At 44.2% G+C, this 17,467-nt stretch overlaps 1 protein-coding gene across 1 annotated transcript in view; it reads left to right on the top strand.

Moving 5' to 3' along the window:
- Positions 1 to 16,740, top strand: part of LOC129855244 (glypican-1-like) — a 67,479-nt gene extending 50,739 nt beyond the window's left edge. Inside the window, exons 3-9 of the mRNA XM_055922678.1 lie at positions 3,758 to 4,152; positions 7,566 to 7,731; positions 7,935 to 8,065; positions 8,191 to 8,331; positions 8,523 to 8,656; positions 13,437 to 13,612; positions 13,837 to 16,740. Of these exons, the coding sequence (XP_055778653.1) occupies positions 3,758 to 4,152; positions 7,566 to 7,731; positions 7,935 to 8,065; positions 8,191 to 8,331; positions 8,523 to 8,656; positions 13,437 to 13,612; positions 13,837 to 14,042 (1,349 nt within the window). The 3' untranslated portion in view covers positions 14,043 to 16,740. The remainder of the gene's footprint in view (positions 1 to 3,757; positions 4,153 to 7,565; positions 7,732 to 7,934; positions 8,066 to 8,190; positions 8,332 to 8,522; positions 8,657 to 13,436; positions 13,613 to 13,836) is intronic.
- The last annotated feature ends 727 nt before the right edge of the window (positions 16,741 to 17,467 follow it).

A 17,467-nucleotide genomic window follows, 5' to 3' on the forward strand; every position in this document is an offset into this window, starting at 1 on the left:
GAGGCAGTCTGCCCATCTTAACCCTCTTTCTATAGGGGTCAGCTCCAGCAGCAGGCAGCAGCCCAGTCAGTGTGTCAGCAGAATGGGAGGATACAGAGATGTATTACATTTCCCACTGACACTGTAACTCTCAACATATGCCGCTTTATTGCAAGGCTCAATAAGGAGGTATATGGGGCAATGACATTGTCCCTTGTTGATTTTGTTGTTTTGTTTTTCTCTTCTCCTCTCACTATACACTCTTTGAAAAAAGGTGCTATCTAGAACCTTAAAGGGAACCAAAAGAGTTCTACCTGGAACCAAGAAGGGTTCTTCAAAGGGTTTTCCTATGGGGACAGCCGAAGAACCCTTTTTGCTTCCAGGTAGAACCCTTTTTTGTTCCGGGTAGAACCCTTTTTTGGTTCTGGGTAGAACCCCTTTGGTTTCCATGTAGAACCCTTTCCACAGAGGGTTCTACGTGAAACCTAAAAGGGTTCTACCTGGAACCAAAAAGGGTTCTCCTATGGGGACAGCCGAATAACCCTTTTGGAACACTTTTTTCTAAGAGTGTACCCGCACAGTGCTGTGAACTGAACTGCACTGAAAAAGTGCTCTACAGTTCTACAGATAAATTCACAGGTTCTAACAGTGTCTATAGCTCATTTGTCAGGAAAGCTAGAGCACTCCTCCTTGTATGTCACAATCAGGGCCCTAGTCTTTTGGGGGCCTCAAGCAAAACCTTGCGGGCAAAACATTTTAGTGGCCTCCCTTTTTAAGGCGGAGAGGAAACATTTTTTGAGTAAATTTCCTGCAATTCTACACATTTTGTCATGGGGCTCAGAAAATTTGGCAGTTTTAAACAAGTTTGCTGCTATTCTACATATTATGCCATGTGGTGGAGAGACACTTTTGCCGTTTTCAAGCAAATTTCCTGCAATTCTACAAATTTTGCCCTGACTTATGCCAAGTTAATATGATATCTGAGTAAGAGTGACAAACAAAATCAATGGGTGCCCCCTAGAAGTCAGGGCCACTGGGAACGTGCCCTTTGTGCCTGGTCGATATTCGACTATGATTACTACCACGATTACTACAAGCTACTACAAGATAGCTGGCTAGATTCATTTACCTATCTAAAAAATGGTAGCTGACATGGGCTAATTGAGTGACTGTCAGTGACTACCATAACAAGAGAAAAACTGCTGATGCTATACTATTCTAACTCTCAACAGTAAGTTGAGACCCTGACTGAGTTCCTAAAATATACAGTACCAGTCAAAAGTTTGGACACACCTACTCATTCAAAGGTTTTTCTTTATTTGGACTATTTTCTACTATTGTAGAATAATAGCGACAACATCAAAACTATGAAATAACACATATGGAATCATGTAGTAACAAACAAAGTGTTAAACAAATCAAAATATATTTTATATTTGAGATTCTTCAAAGTAGCCACCCTTTGCCTTGATGACAGCTTTGCACACTCTTAGCATTCTCTCAACCAGCTTCACCAGCAGCCACCATTAACTGGCCAGCTTCATCTGGAATGCTTTTCCAATAGACTTGAAGGAGTTCATAGATATTGTTGGCTGCTTTTCCTTCACTCTGCAGTCCAAATCATCCCAAACCATCTCAATTGGTTTGAGGTCTGGTGATTGTGGAGGTCAAGCCATCTGATGCAGCACTCCTTCACTCTCCTTCTTGGTCAAATAGCCCTTATACAACCTGAAGGTGTGTTGGGTCATTGTCCTGTAGAAAAACAAATGATAGTCCCACTAAGCGCAAACCAGATGGGATGACGTATCGCTGCAGAATGCGATGGTAGCCTTGCTGGTTAAGTGTGCCTTGAATTCTAAATAAATCACAGACAATATCACCAGCAAAGCACCCCCACACCATCACACTTCCTCCTCCATGCTTCACGATGGGAACCACACATGTGGAGATCATCCGTTCACCTACTCTGCGTCTCACAAAGACACGGCAGTTTGAAACAAAAAAATCTAAAATTTCGACTCATCAGACCAAAGGACAGATTTCCACCGGCCTAATGTCCATTGCTTGTCTTTCTTGGCCCAAGCAAGTCTCTTCTTCTTATTGGTGCCCTTTAGTAGTGTTTTTTTTGTTGCAGCAATTCAACCATGAAGGCCTGATTCACGCAGTCTCCTCTGAACAGTTGATGTTGAGATGTGTCTGTTACTTGAACTCTGTGAAGCATGTATTTGGGCTGCAATTCCTGAGGCTGGTAACTCTAATGAATGTATCATCTGCAGCAGAGATAACTCTGGGTCTTCCTTTCCTGTGGCAGTCCTCATGAGAGCCAGTTTCATCAAAGCACTTGATGTTTTTTGCGACTGCACTTGAAGAAACTTCCAAAGTTCTTGACAATTTCATTATTGACTGACCTTCATGTCTTAAAGTAATGATTGAATGTTGATTCTCTTTGCTTATTTGAGCTGTTATTGCCATAATATGGACTTGGTCTTTTACCAAATAGGGATATCTTCTGTATATCACCCATACCTTGTCACAACACAACTGATTGGCTCAAACGCATTAAGAAGGAAAGACATTCCACAAATTAACTTTTAACAAGGCACACCTTTTAATTGAAATGCATTCCAGGTAACTACCTCATGAAGCTGGTTGAGAGAATGCCAAGAGTCTGTAAAGCTGTCATTCAAGGCAAAGGGAGGATACTTTGAAGGATCTAAAATGTATTTTGATGTGTTTAACACTTTTTTTGGTTACTACATGATTCCATATGTGTTATTTCATAGTTTTGATGTCTTCACTATTATTCTGCAATGTAGAAAATAGTAAAAATAAAGAAAAATCCTTGAATGAGTAGGTGTGTCCAAACGTTTGACTGATACTGTGCATATATATACAGTATTATGTCTCTTATGCCCTGGTCATAATGATGGGCCAAATCAATCTGCTCATTTCCACACTCCCATTTATTTCAATGTTTTACATAGCACAAAGACCTTATCCTCTGGGCACAGACATCAATTCAATGTCTATTCCATGTTGCTTCAATGTAATTTAATTGAAATGATGTGGAAACAACGTTGATTCAACCAGTGTGTGCCCAGTGGGTAGTGCTTTAAATCTCTAATATACTGTACAGTAGACCTGACAGGTGCCGAAGGCCAGTAAGTGCTATTTCTCTTGACAGACAGGTGGTGATGGAGCTAATGTTGTTATGGCTGGAAGCTGGAGACCAACCAGGTGTGTGTGTGTGTGTGTGTGTGTGTGTGTGTGTGTGTGTGTGTGTGTGTGTGTGTGTGTGTGTGTGTGTGTGTGTGTGTGTGTGTGTGTGTGTGTGTGTGTGTGTGTGTGTGTGTGTGTGTGTGTGTGTGTGTGTGTGTGTGTGTGTGTGTGTGTGTGTGTGTCAGAGAGGGAAAGATAGATTTTTGGTCTTGGTCTACTGGTCACATTAGACTCAACAGAGAGGATATCCTGCAGTTTTAATGAAACACACACACCTGCATCTCCAGCCAGGCGCAGGTGACCATGCGTGTGAATGAGCCTGATCACCCTTTTGTAGACTAGACCAAAGAGCTTTGGAGGCCTGTCTCTTTCATAATCTCTTTCGTGTTTGATTGGTCGGTTGCCTCAAGTTCCTCAAGTAAAGAAATGTATCTCACTCTACGCTCCCTAGGCCTTGTTTGTGGTCTGGCAAAGGCATTGATAGGTGCTGCTCCTGTCCTATAAATGCAACTGACTAGTCCAGTATTTGACTCCTCGTCCCTCTCTCCTCTCTCCTCAGCATACTTCACAGACCTCCTGAATAGCTCAGAGCGCTCCCTCCAGGAGTCCTTCCTGGCCAAACTGAGCTCCCTCTACTCCAAGAATGCCCCTGTGTTCCAGGACCTGTACACTGACCTGCGTCGCTACTACCGTGGCTCCGCTGTCAACCTGGAGGAGACGCTCAACGACTTCTGGGCACGGCTGCTGGAGCACCTGTTCAAGGCCTCCGCCCTCCCACAGTACACTCTGACTGATGACTATCTGGAGTGTGTCGCCAAGCAGACGGAGACCCTGCGGCCCTTTGGGGATGTTCCCCGCGACCTCAAGTCCAAGGTCACTCGGGCCTTGGTGGCGGCGCGGTCATTCGTCCAGGGCCTGACCGTCAGTGGAGAGGTGGTCCGCAAAGTCTCCCAGGTACTATTGTTGTAGAGACCTGTGCTGTTTCACGTGCTGTTGCCTCTGATAAACATGGCTGTGCTTTTTATACCTGAGATTATCACCTCACATCTGCCACACCGTTAACCATTAACCACCTTAACACACAATACTCACATCCTACAGCACACACTGAAACCCTCTCAACCAGTTCAAATTGGGATTTTTACGAGTTAGTGTCTTGTGTAAATGTGGCACAAAAAAGTAAAGTCCCTGGATGAGACAATGCAATTTTCACCCACAGGTAATGTTTAACCTTGGTTACCCTGGTGAAAACATATGAATACTGTGGATAGATAAAGCACACTAGGGGCTTGTCTCAGTAGGGGCTTGTCTCAGTAGGGGCGTGTCTCAGTAGTGGCGTGTCTCAGTAAGGGTGTGTAAAAGGCTGCTGTGCATTGCCTGTAGCACTCCCTTCTATATCCATGAAATGCTTTGAAAGGCTGGTCATGGCTCACATCAACACCATCCTCCCAGACACTCTGGACCCACTCCAATTTGCATACTGCCCCAACTCATCCACAGAGGAGGCAATCTCTATTGCACTCCACACTGCCCTCACCCACCTGGACAAAATGAATACCTATGTAAGAATGCTGTTCGTTGACTACAGCTCAGCTACCTCAATTACCTCGTACCCCTGTACATCGACTCGGTACTGGTACTCCTTATATAAATGGGGGAAAAAATTGATAAATATGCACATTGAACTTACCAGGTGCAGAACAAAAGAACGACTAAGATCCAACTCGGATCAAAACTTAGTGTTTATTGTGCGTCTGATTAAATTTACATTTACATTTACATTTAAGTCATTTAGCAGACGCTCTTATCCAGAGCGACTTACAAATTGGTGCATTCACCTAAATCACCATGGGAGCATACCGGAGTTGCGGACATTCCTCTTTTCTACTCCCTATATATATGGACATTTTATTTTTATTCCATATTGTTATTCGTTATTCACTGCATATTTATTCCTCGTACCACTATTTTGTAAAAAAATACAATCTTGATCTTTAACTCTGCATTGTTGGAAAAGGACCCCTAAGTAAGCATTTCACTGTTAGTCTATACCTGTTGTTCACAAAGCATGTGAAAAATAAAAGATGTTTTTATTTGTCTGAGAGGCAGATGAATAATGTAGCTAGGCTAGCTTAACATCTGTTCCCCATCAGAAGTGGATTACAGAGAGGTCTGGCCTTCCTGTCCCTGTTCCTACAGCCACTGTCTACTTGCTGAATATTTGGACATTCTACCTTTTCTCTTCAACCATAAGTAGGGTAACAGTGGGACACTTCTCTGTCTCAGCAGTGGATGTATGCTCTTGGTGGTATAAAGAGTTTCAAAAGGGGATTCCAGGCACACTCTTGGAGAGAGGAAGGAGCCTTTGAGACTATGTAATGAGTGAGGTTTTAAGGTTTTAAGTTAATGTGCATGTTACATTTCTATGAAAGTACTTTAAGTTTACACGTGTAATGTCATGTCTACTGTGTAATCTGTTGTGTTTTTTAAAGTGGATTGATGTGTATTTGTGCGTTACAAATCGAACATACACAAGCTGTTTACACAAACACCACAGAGGCCAATAGCTACTTGCAGGAATCCAGTGGACTTTCACTCCCTTCTTGCTAAAAATAACCACCATTTCAAACCACTCTTTATGTTGGCACAAAGAGGCCAGAGTCTGGCCCATTTAAATACAGACTGTGTTTCCAGTACATGATACCACACGCTTTACCACCTTGGAATAGAACACATGGAGAGGGAGATATAGAGGAGGAGGTATAGAGAGATCGATGAACGTGAGTGTATGAGAGAGAGAGTTTGAGTAAAGTGAGAGGATCTGAGAGAGAGGATCTGAGTGAGAGGATCTGAGAGAGAGAGAGAGAGAGAGGATCTGAGTGAGAGGATCTGAGAGAGAGAGAGAGAGAGAGAGGATCTGAGTGAGAGGATCTGAGAGAGAGAGAGAGAGAGAGAGAGAGAGAGAGAGAGAGAGAGAGAGAGAGAGAGAGAGAGAGAGGGAGAGAGGATCTGAGTGAGAGGATCTGAGTGAGAGGATCTGAGAGAGAGGATCTGAGAGAGAGAGAGAGAGAGAGAGAGAGAGGATCTGAGTGAGAGGATCTGAGAGAGAGAGAGAGAGAGAGAGAGAGAGAGAGAGAGAGAGAGAGAGAGAGAGAGAGAGAGAGAGAGAGAGAGAGAGAGAGAGAGAGAGAGAGAGAGAGAGAGAGAGAGAGAGAGAGAGAGAGAGAGAGAGAGAGAGAGCATGCAGATGGAAGAATTCCTTTGAGCTATGGTTGATTATTGTCATTACTGCCAGTGATGGTGGCTGCTGTAACAGTGAGGCATCATGGGCGTCTGTCCCATCACTGATCTTAATTTAGCAGCCACCAATAACTGGCCTCTGCTCTGCTCCACTCCCCCTCCTGTTGGGTCAAACTGTAGGAGATCTCACACGGGGATGTCACAATCAATCGGTGACTGTCGGACGTGTTAGGAAGCCGGCTGTCTGTTTACATTAAGCCCTGTTGATGTGTCCCTGTGAAGTCTGGCAATACAAGGACCGGTTGTAATGATGCCTCTTTAATCTTGTTATCTGATCAGTTTGCTTGTAAAGTTCTTAATGGTGTCAAACTCTAGACATCCACATTAAGTAGCTAAATTTGAAACTGCAATCTGGGAAAATGACATGGTCCTCCTCTGAATGCGTGATTGTCCTTGGAAATGATGGCCGACTCTTCTGACCACAAACATCTACACAACATAGACCTACATATCCACTTCTTTATCCACTATCTAACCACGGTCATGTGTTAGCTGCATGGTAGTGTTGCCCTTCCATATCGCACAATACTCTTAATCATAATCAATACATGATAATCAAGAATATAATACATATTATAACCACAAATGCAATAAGGGTGAACTTCTGTCTCTGTATTGGAGATGGTGTACGCATTCAGAGACCTGTGTACAAAATGGCAGTGCTGGAAGGAACCAGTCAGTACATCAGGGGAGGAAAGATGTCTCTAAGTGAGCTTTACTGGGCTTTTCATCAGTCTTCGCACTGACAAGTGTAACGGCCTCTATCGCTGGAGCACAGATATGCTCAGTTGACTTGAAACATATAGAGACCTAAGAAGTAGGAAAGAACAACTCTCTACTCTACACAGGCGCCAGTCATCATGCCTGAGTGAAAATAGAATACAGAATAGCAGTTATTTTACAAAACATAACCTTCCCATTCCAACTCGCTGTATTACTCATAACTCCTCATAATTGAAGTCAAAATTGAAAAGATGCAAAGCTCATTGATGATGATGATGATGATGATGATGATGATGATGATGATGATGATGATGATGATGATGATGATTGGTCTTTTCCTCCAGGTACCTCTCAGCCCAGAGTGTACCCGTGCCATGATGAAGCTGGTGTACTGTCCTCACTGTAGAGGCCTGGCCTCAGTCAAGCCCTGTGCCAACTACTGCAGAAATGTCATGAAGGGATGCCTCGCCAACCAGGCCGACCTCGACACCGAGTGGCAGAACCTCATCGGTGAGAGACACATATGTCCGCCCGACTGCATGGACACGTACACACACACACACACACACACACACACACACACACACACACACACACACACACACACACACACACACACACACACACACACACACACACACACACACACACACAACAAATATAAGCACACACTCAGTTTTCCCCTTGTTAATCTCCTGTCTCTGTTTGTCCAGACACCATGCTGCAGGTGGCATCTAGTTTCAGTTCTGACCCCAGCGTGGACGTGGTCATCTACTCCATCCCCCTCCGTATCTCAGACGCCATCCTCTACATGCAGGAGAACACAGAGGTCTTCACCAGCAAGGTCTGTTCAACCAGCACCAAATCCTGACTAAACCTTTATTCCCACGCTCTATGCTATTTTACATGTGTTTGAGTCTCAGATGTGTGTGTCTAAAGGTGTGTGTTTTACTGTGTGTTTGGTGGTAGGTATTTCAGGCCTGTGGGACCCCCAAGGTGGCAGGCACACAAAGTTCAGGGTCTGAGGAGAGAAAGAAGAGAGTTAACCCCGCCAGCACCGCAATGGAGTACAAACCTAGCCCCACCGCAGGGGTCCGGCTGGAGATGCAGGTGTGTGTTTCATTAAAACTGCAGGATATCCTCTCTGTTGAGTCTAATGTGCCCAGTAGACCAAGAATAGCTCTCTCTCTCTCTCTCTCTCTCTCTCTCTCTCTCTCTCTCTCTCTCTCGCTCTCTCTCGCTCTCTCTGTGTGTGTGTACATGCGTGTTTTGTGTTGACTAGTTTGTCATTTCTCCCCTAGATATCTGATGTGTCCAGTAAGCTGCGGGAGATGCAGCAGTACTGGGTCCAGCTGCCAGCTGCTCTGTGCAGTAGTAAAGTGGCAGCAGGAGCAGCTAGTGATGACAAGTGCTGGAATGGCATGACCAAGGCCAGGTATGAAGAGCACCTGTCCTGTAGTTTAGCTGTCTGGCATAGACAGACTGTTACTGACACATTGTCAACAGGAATATGTAGCATACCATCCCATGGTATACTATCCCGCTTCAAATGTCTGAGAACATCTGTACTGTGTTGGATGTGGATTGCTCAGGTAACCCTGAGATGCCCTTTAGAATGAGGATGAACATGCTAACCATTCACAGAGCTATAGACACAGCATTGCCTATTTGTCATGCAACGCTCTCCCTGGTTAGAGTGAATCCCCAAGACCCTCTATTCTAAATACATTATTGAGCAGTTTACCTCCCCTTCTGCAGAGCCACAACTCTTCCCTTATTGGATTGAGATTGGGCAATTTGATTTATGGAGGACTGTTTACTCTGAATAATGTCAGACTGTGTCATAAAAAATGTATGTACTTGTGGGTTCATGGGTGTGTTTGTGTTAGCGTTAAAGCAGCATTGGATGCTGATATAAAAGTGTATGTGCGTGTGTGTGTGATGCTGAAATATTGAAATATGTGACAGGCCATGTCATAAAAATGCAACTCCAAGGCAATGGGACCATTAGTAATGCATGTAGCTAGGGAAGTGGCGGTCATGAAATGTTATCAGCAGGTGATTGTCAAGCAAATAACTGCCAGTCTCACAATAACTGACTGTTAATTAACATAAACACATTTAGCATCTCCTGGCTTTCCACGCATAGCCTATAAGTCACTGATGCAGATCTTTGGAACATCTACATTTTAGTCTAAGTCTAATAAATCCATGTAATATAGCCTACCCCATCACAATAAATCCATTATTTATTTTAGACAGTTCTAAAGAAACATGATATGAAAAAAATGCAGTCTATTTTAGAAGAACAGAATAGCATACTCTGAGTTGTCCTTATGTTAGGCCCTATATGTATATGCCCTATACGTTTACGCTGTCTCGTGAGTGAGTTTATTAGGAAGTGCATTGGAGATGTTGTACCCACTGTGACTATTAAAACCTTACCTAACCAGAAACTGTGGATTGATGGCAGCATTCACACAAAACTGAAAGCGCGAACTACTGCATTTAATCATGGCAAGGCGACTGGAAACATGACCGAATACAAACAGTGTAGCTATTCCCGCCGCAAGGCAATCAAACAAGCAATGTGTCAGTACAGAGACAAGTAGAGTCGCAATTCAACGGCTCAAACACGAGACGTATGTGGCAGGGTCTACAGTCAATCACGGATTGGTAAAATAACTTCTTTGCGCGCTTTGAGGACAATACAGTACCACCGACACGGCCCGCTACCAAAGACTGCGGGCTCTCCTTCAACGTGGCCGACATGAGTAAAACATTTAAACGTGTTAACCCTCGCAAGGCTGCCGGCCCAGACTGCATCCCTAGCCGCGTCCTCAGAGCATGTGCAGACCAGCTGGCTGGTGTGTTTATGGACATATTCAATCAATCCCTATCCTAGTCATCACACTGCACACTGCCCTATCCCATCTGGACAAGAGGAATACCTATGCAAGAATGCTGTTCATTGACTACAGCTCAGTATTCAACATCATAGTACCCTCCAAACTCATCATTAAGCTTGAGAACCTGGGTCTCGACTCCGCCCTGTGCAACTGGGTCCTGGACTTTATGACTGGCCGCCCCCAGGTGGAGAAGGTAGGAAACAACATCTCCACCCCGCTGATCCTCAACACTGGGTGCGTTCTCAGCCCTCTCCTGTACTCCCTGTTTACCCATGACTGCATGGCCATGCATGCCTCCAACTCAATCATCAAGTTTGCAGATGATACTACAGTGGTAGGCTTGATTACCAACAACGACAAGACAGCCTACAGGGAGGAGGTGAGGGCCCTCGGAGGGTGGTGTCAGGAAAATATCCTCTCGCTCAACATCAACAAAACAGATGATCGTGGAATTCAGGAAATAGCAGAGGGAGCACCCCCCTATCCACATCGACGGGACAGTAGTGGAGAGGGTGGAAAGTTTAAGTTCCTCAGCGTACACATCATGGACAAACTGAAATGGTCCACGCAACAGCCCCTCTCCAACCTCAGGAGGCTGAAGAAATTTAGCCCTCACAAACTTCTACAGATGCAAAATCGAGAGCATTCTGTCGGGCTGTATCACCGCCTGGTCCGGCAACTGCACCTTCTTCAACCGCAGGGCTTTCCAGAGGGTAGTGAGGTCTGCACAATGCATCACCAGGGGCAAACTACCTGCCCTCCAGGACACCTACAGCACCCGATGTCACAGGAAGGCCAAAAAGATCATTTAGGACAGCAACCACCCGAGCCACTGCCTGTTCACCCCACTATCATCCAGAAGGCGAGGTCAGTACCGTTGCATCAAAGCTGGGAACGAGAGACTGAAAAACAACTTCTATCTCAAGCCCATCAGACTGTTAAACAGCCATCACTAACATAGAGAGGCTGCTGCCAACATACAGACTCAAATCTCTAACCACTTTAATAAATTGATTTAATAATGGTATCACTAGTCACTTTAAATAATGCCACTTTAATAATGTTTACATATCCATCCTCTTACATTGTGTGTAGTCGTTGTGAATTTGTTAGATTACGTTTTAGATATTACTGCACTGCCGGAACTTGAAGCACAAGCATTTCGCTACGCTCGCATTAACATCTGCTAACCATGTGTATGTGACAAAGGAAATTTGATTTGTTCTGGCTATGCCGTAAGGCTGTGGGCTACACTAGTTAATTTAGCAGACAAGATTTTCTTAGAACTCTAACCCGGAAGCTTATAATAAATCCTGCTATGCCCTCCGACGAACCATCAAACAGGCAATGTGCCAATACAGGACTAAGATTGACTAAGATTGAATCGTACTACACCGGCTCCAACGCTCATTGGCTGTGGCAGGGCCTACAAACTGACTACAATGGGAAGCACAGCCGCAAGCTGCCCAGTGACACGAGCCTACCAGAAGAGCTAAATCACTTCTATGCTCAGCTGTTCCGGACGACTGTGTGATCATGTTCTCCGTAGCCGACGTGAGTAAAACCTTTAAACAGGTTAACATTCACAAGGCCGCTGGGCCACGGATTACCAGGACGTGTGCTCCAGGCATGTGCTGACCAACTGGCAGGTGTCTTCACTGACATTTTCAACATGTCCCTGATTGAGTCTGTAATACCAACATGTTTCAAGCAGACCGCCATAGTCCCTGTGCCAAAGAACACTAAGGTAACCTGCCTAAATGACTACAGACCCGTAGCACTCACGTCCGTAGCCATGAAGTGCTTTGAAAGGCTGTTAATGGCTCACATTAACACCATTATCCCAGAAACCTTAGACCCACTCCAATTTGCATACTGCTCAAACAGATCCACAGATAATGCAATCTCTATTGCACTCCACACTCCCCTTTCCCATCTGGACAAAAGGAACACCTACATGAGAATGCGATTCATTGACTACAGCTCAGCGTTCAACACCACAGTGTCTTCAAAGCTCATCAATAAGCTAAGGATCCTGGGACTAAACACCTCCCTCTGCAACTGGATCTTGGACTTCCTGACGAGCTGCCCCAGGTGGTGAGGGTAGGTAGCAACATATCTGCCACGCTGATCCTCAACACTGGAGCCCTTCAGGGGTGCGTGCTCAGTACCCTCCTGTACTCCCTCTTCACACACGACTGCATGGTCAGGCACGACTCCAACACCATCCTTAAGTGTGCAGACGACACAACAGTCTACCTGGCCCGGGTGGTGCCAGAATAATAACCTATCCCTCAACGTAATCAAGACAAAGGAGATGATTGTGGACTACAGGAAAATGAGGACCGAGCATGCCAACATTCTCATCGACGGGGCTGTAGTGGAGCAGGTTGAGAGCTTCAAGTTCCTTGGTGTCTACATCACCAACCAACTAGAATGGTCCAAACACACCAAGACAGTCGTGAAGAGGGCACAACAAAACCTATTCCCCCTCAGGAAACTGAAAAGATTTGGAATGGTTCCTGAGATCCTCAAAAGGTTATACAGCTGCACCATCGAGAGCATCCTGACTGGTTGCATCACTGCCTGGTACGGCAACTGCTCGGCCTCCGACTGCAAGGCACTACAGAGGGTAATGCGTACGGCCAAGTACATCACTGGGGCTAAGCTGCCTGCCATCCAGGACCTCTATACCAGGGGGTGTCAGACGAAGGCCCTAAAAATGGTCAAAGACCCTAGCCACCCCAGTCATAGACTGTTCTCTCTGCTACCACATGGCAAGCGGTCCCAGAGCATCAAGTCTTGGACCAAACGCCTTCTCAACAGCTTTTACCCCTAAGCCATAAGACTCCTTAACAGGTAATCAAATGGCAACCCGGACTATTTGCATGAGTGTGTGGTTTTTCCATCCAGTACTGTGACCACAGCAATATAGTCCAGTGGATGAGAAGAGACCCCAGAAGAAGACAGGATAGAGATGATAAGGAGAGACTGAGATAGATGGACAGACACATACAAAGGATGACAAATCAATAACTGGTGAAATCGCTAGACTAAATCCCTGAAAGATAATTGATTTGTCCAAGCATAAATACCCACAGATTACAACAGAAAAAGACAACATAACCCACAAAAACCTACTTGTCATACATCTCCATCATGGTCCAAATTCACATTACAATAATGTGCAGCAGGAGGCCTAGTCCAACATTTTTGTTATCCTCATGCAATGTAGTACCACAGAAATCCACAGTAGTACCAAATATGTTGCCTGCGAAGTGACGTATTGATGTGTTCTGTGTCCAGGTATCTTCTTGAGGTGATGGGCGACGGCCTGGCCAGCCAGATCAACAACCCAGAAGTGGACATCGACATCACCAAGCCAGACATGACTATCCGCCAGCAGATCATGCAGCTGAAGATCATGACCAACCGGCTGAGGAACGCCCTCAACGGCAATGACATGGACTTCCAGGATGCCAGTGAGTGACAGGCGGGAGAGGAGAGGGGGAAGGAGGGTTGAGAGAGGAGGGAGGAAGGGCCAAGAGTATAGTAGACAGGGTGAGAGAGTATGGGGTATTGGGTTTGGGGATGGGGGGTATTGGATGTGCAGGTTAGAGTTGGGAGTGTATCAGAAACATGTTGAACCACTTGGCCTCACTGATATCCTAATTTCAATTAACCAATGCCTTTCCCTTGTCTCCAGGTGATGACGTCAGTGGTTCAGGAAGTGGAATGTGTACAGGCGAGTCGTGTGCCCGCAATGGACCTCGTGTCATTGTGCCCAAAGCAGACAGCACCAGATACTACAATCATCCTGAGAACAAGAAGGTGAAGAGCACAGGAACCCAGACCCACCCCTCCATCCTCCTCCTCCTGCTCTCATTGGCCACACTGCTGCGCAGGCGATAATGGACCGGTGGTGCATCCAGTCGAGACTGTGTTTTGGAGTAGGGCTCTGAGATGGAATAGAAGAGAGAAAACTGGGGATGGGTGGGTAACTTTGCCAAATAGGAAAGGATTGTTATTGAATGAATGGACTACCTTTCATTTTAATGAGAGAAACACAAAGAAATGTCCTAATCATGTTTTCTTGTTTTGATTTTTTTTTTATGTGGCAAGTAGAGCTGGTCTTTGGCTTCTTTTTATTGTTTCTATGCTTGGGTGGTGAACAAGGATGTTTCACATGCTAGATGCAATGTTTGGATGGCACAAGCTTCTTAGCGATCATGCCATTCTAATGTAAAGTCAATGTGACCTTGTTGCAATGTTCTAACAATGCCAATAACTTGACCGTGATGTTGTGAGAGCACTGTGAGAGACGGTTTGGTGTGTATCTTCAGTGTGCTAATCCAATGCATTTGTTTTTCATATCAATCACAGTGACAGGGAATTTGGATCTCTCAAGTATATTAAATCAAAAAGAATGGTTTCTTGTACTTGTGATATACTTACATCAATAGCAAGTTAACACAGCACCATTGACAAACTTCACTTGAGAGGGCATCTGTGAAAGCAGTATAACTATATACCTGACCTCTACTGAAGGACTGTAGAAAACCACTTTTGTCAGACTAGGCCTATAAGCCTCTCGCTGTGCCTGATATTTTCATTCATCCATCTGGTCTTAAAACTTGTAAAAGCCACCATTCTGTTAGCAGTCAGGTGATAATGCACAGTTCACTTAGCCAGAAACACACAGCATTTACACATGCCGAAAGAAGCCCAACACACACATGCAGATCTTTTCACAAGAACAAGTTCAATCAGTGTACCAGTTGTGACATGATGATGGAGACCATGGTTAGTATTGTTCACTCAACACATCCTAGTGACCTGTCCCCCAAAAAAAGACGGGTCCACCTTTTTGTACATATTTTCTATGTCTTATAATATAATGTAATCTATGGTCATTAACCCAAGCTTAGGGGTCTGAACCTTCTCCACCTGCCATCTACACAGTTGACTACAGCTGGATGTGGAGTGGGAATGCCTTGACTAAAACGCAGTCACACGTTCTCCAAACATTGCTGGAATGTGAGATTGTAATGAGATTGTATTAAGGTGCAGTCAGTGACGTAAGTGCATTGTTGGAGCTGGCTCATGTTCCCTCCGTCACACACAGGAGGACCATTTCAAAGTGTCTGTGTGTGTACAGTTACAAGTCTCATAGCGGAGAATAAATCTGATGTAGTGGCAAATTGTGTATGTATGGCCAATGGTGATTAAATGTTCATATGTTGGGGTTGAGTAATTTAAGACATCCAGACAGTACGTGGATGTTAGAATGGGGAAGATCTGGTGACACAGTGTTCATTAATGTAACGCAGTGTAGGTGTCAATGTACTGGTGTACGGTATGTAAGTGTGTGAATGCTTGTCTTTGACTTTGTGTAAAACTGTGTGTGTGACTGTTTGACTGACTGCATATAGGCACAGTATGAATGGATGCATGTAAAATGCATGCTTTAAGACTGTGTGAATACAGCGTCTGATTTTCCAGGAAAGAAGCATTGGAAATAGAGCTAAATGAAATGGAAACAATAGACTGAGAGCATGAATACTGCTTTCCAGTCTTGTTTACCATCCCCTAAATTTGCACTGCACCTTGTTTCTCCTTCAACACAGGCCCATGAGACTGCATGTGTCTTCCTTAACCTGCTTTTCATATGGGACCCAGGCACATTCAGTAGAGATATATTGTGTTCTTAATTTCCCTTACTTTAATTGAGGTGGGAAGAAGATTAACACAACACAGGCCCATTCTCTGTTACCTGCAGATTTTTATAGCTCTTAATTTAAACTCTTTGTGCTGTAAACCTAACACTGGGCTCCTCAGTGCAGATCCCGGGGCCAACGAATGCTGAGCAATCGATGAGCAGACCCTCTCTCAATGCACAGAGAATCAGCACAATGGAAAATCAATGGGTGAGAAGCGCCATGTTGAAGTGCTGATTGATTTGGATACAGATACAGACTGGCTGATTACCATACGTGTGTGGTGCAGATCAGGGCGCAAACACGTGTATTTGAGTAATTGTTATTTAAATACTTTTTCTGTGTATTTGAGTATTTTCAAATACACAGCCCAAAATAATTACTTTTGAGTATTTGAATGGTTATTTGTAAAAACCAAATAGTTGACCAAATTGCATTTGAAAGTATTTTCCAAATTTGAAATACCTATGTTAAAGGCATTGGAGTGTATTCGAGTCATGTATTTGAGTATTTTCAAATACTTTCCAAGTATATTTCCAAATACTTTCAAAGTATATTTCTAAATACATTCCAATAATCAACTACCGGTACTCTTTAAAAAAAAATATTTTTTGTCTGAATACTTTTTTTTTAAATGTATTGAAAAGTAATCAAAATACCTGAAATAGTATTTGAACCCAGGCCTGGTGTGAATGAGTTTTTATGTGTCAGGGTGTGAATGAGTTTATGTATTTGGAATAAATGGATGAAAAGAAAAACAGGGGCCCCAAGTATTTTGTGAATACGCTTAATTGTCCAACTACAGTCGGAGGCATAAGTACAATGTGACAATTTGAAAAAGTGTCCAAGTGATAAAAAAATAAAAATACATTTGCAACAATGCCTAGGTGAAATATGTCAACGCGCTGTCGTTTTTCCACTAGATTGTGTCAGTTATTAGAAACATGATGACAAAGATGTCTGACTGACTGTTCTTTTTAACTGCTACTTGGGATAATAGAGACAAGAGTCAACAGTACTAGGATGCTGTCCATACAATGTTTAATTATCATTAGCTTATCTTCCTGCACATTATCATGTCTCTCAAATCATCTGGCACACAATTTCACATGAAATCAAGTCACCACACTCCATGTTTCTAGAGAAATTCTACTCCCAAAGTGCTTTAATGTAGCAGAATCTATCTCTGTGTAGCTGTCAGATGACGCTGTAGTTCTTTTTCAGGTTTTCAAAGTGTCTCTGAGAGTTTCTGGGCCAGGCTGAGCTGGCCCGTCATGGTATTGACCCCGGCTCGTAAGTATCGTCTTTGAGCGTCCGGATCCTGAGAGCACTTGTTGCTTTTGGCTTTCATCACAGAGCTGTTTGGGTCATTGGGCTAAGCTGCAGACACAAACACAACGCCATGCTTATTCCCAATCTCTCTAGCATCTAATGGGTCGTGACTGGCAGACTATCTTATCACATCAGAAAGACTTTCCCTTTCTATTCAGTACTTTGAGATAACGTCCTGCAGTGAAGATAGGGCCTTATCCTACTCTGATCCTACCCTATACTAACCCTCTTGCCAGCTTCTCCTTGAATCTCTCAAGATTCTGATAAGTTACCTCTGGTTTGTTCAGC

This window comes from Salvelinus fontinalis, chromosome 5, assembly GCF_029448725.1.
Source record: "Salvelinus fontinalis isolate EN_2023a chromosome 5, ASM2944872v1, whole genome shotgun sequence".
NCBI lineage: Eukaryota > Metazoa > Chordata > Actinopteri > Salmoniformes > Salmonidae > Salvelinus > Salvelinus fontinalis.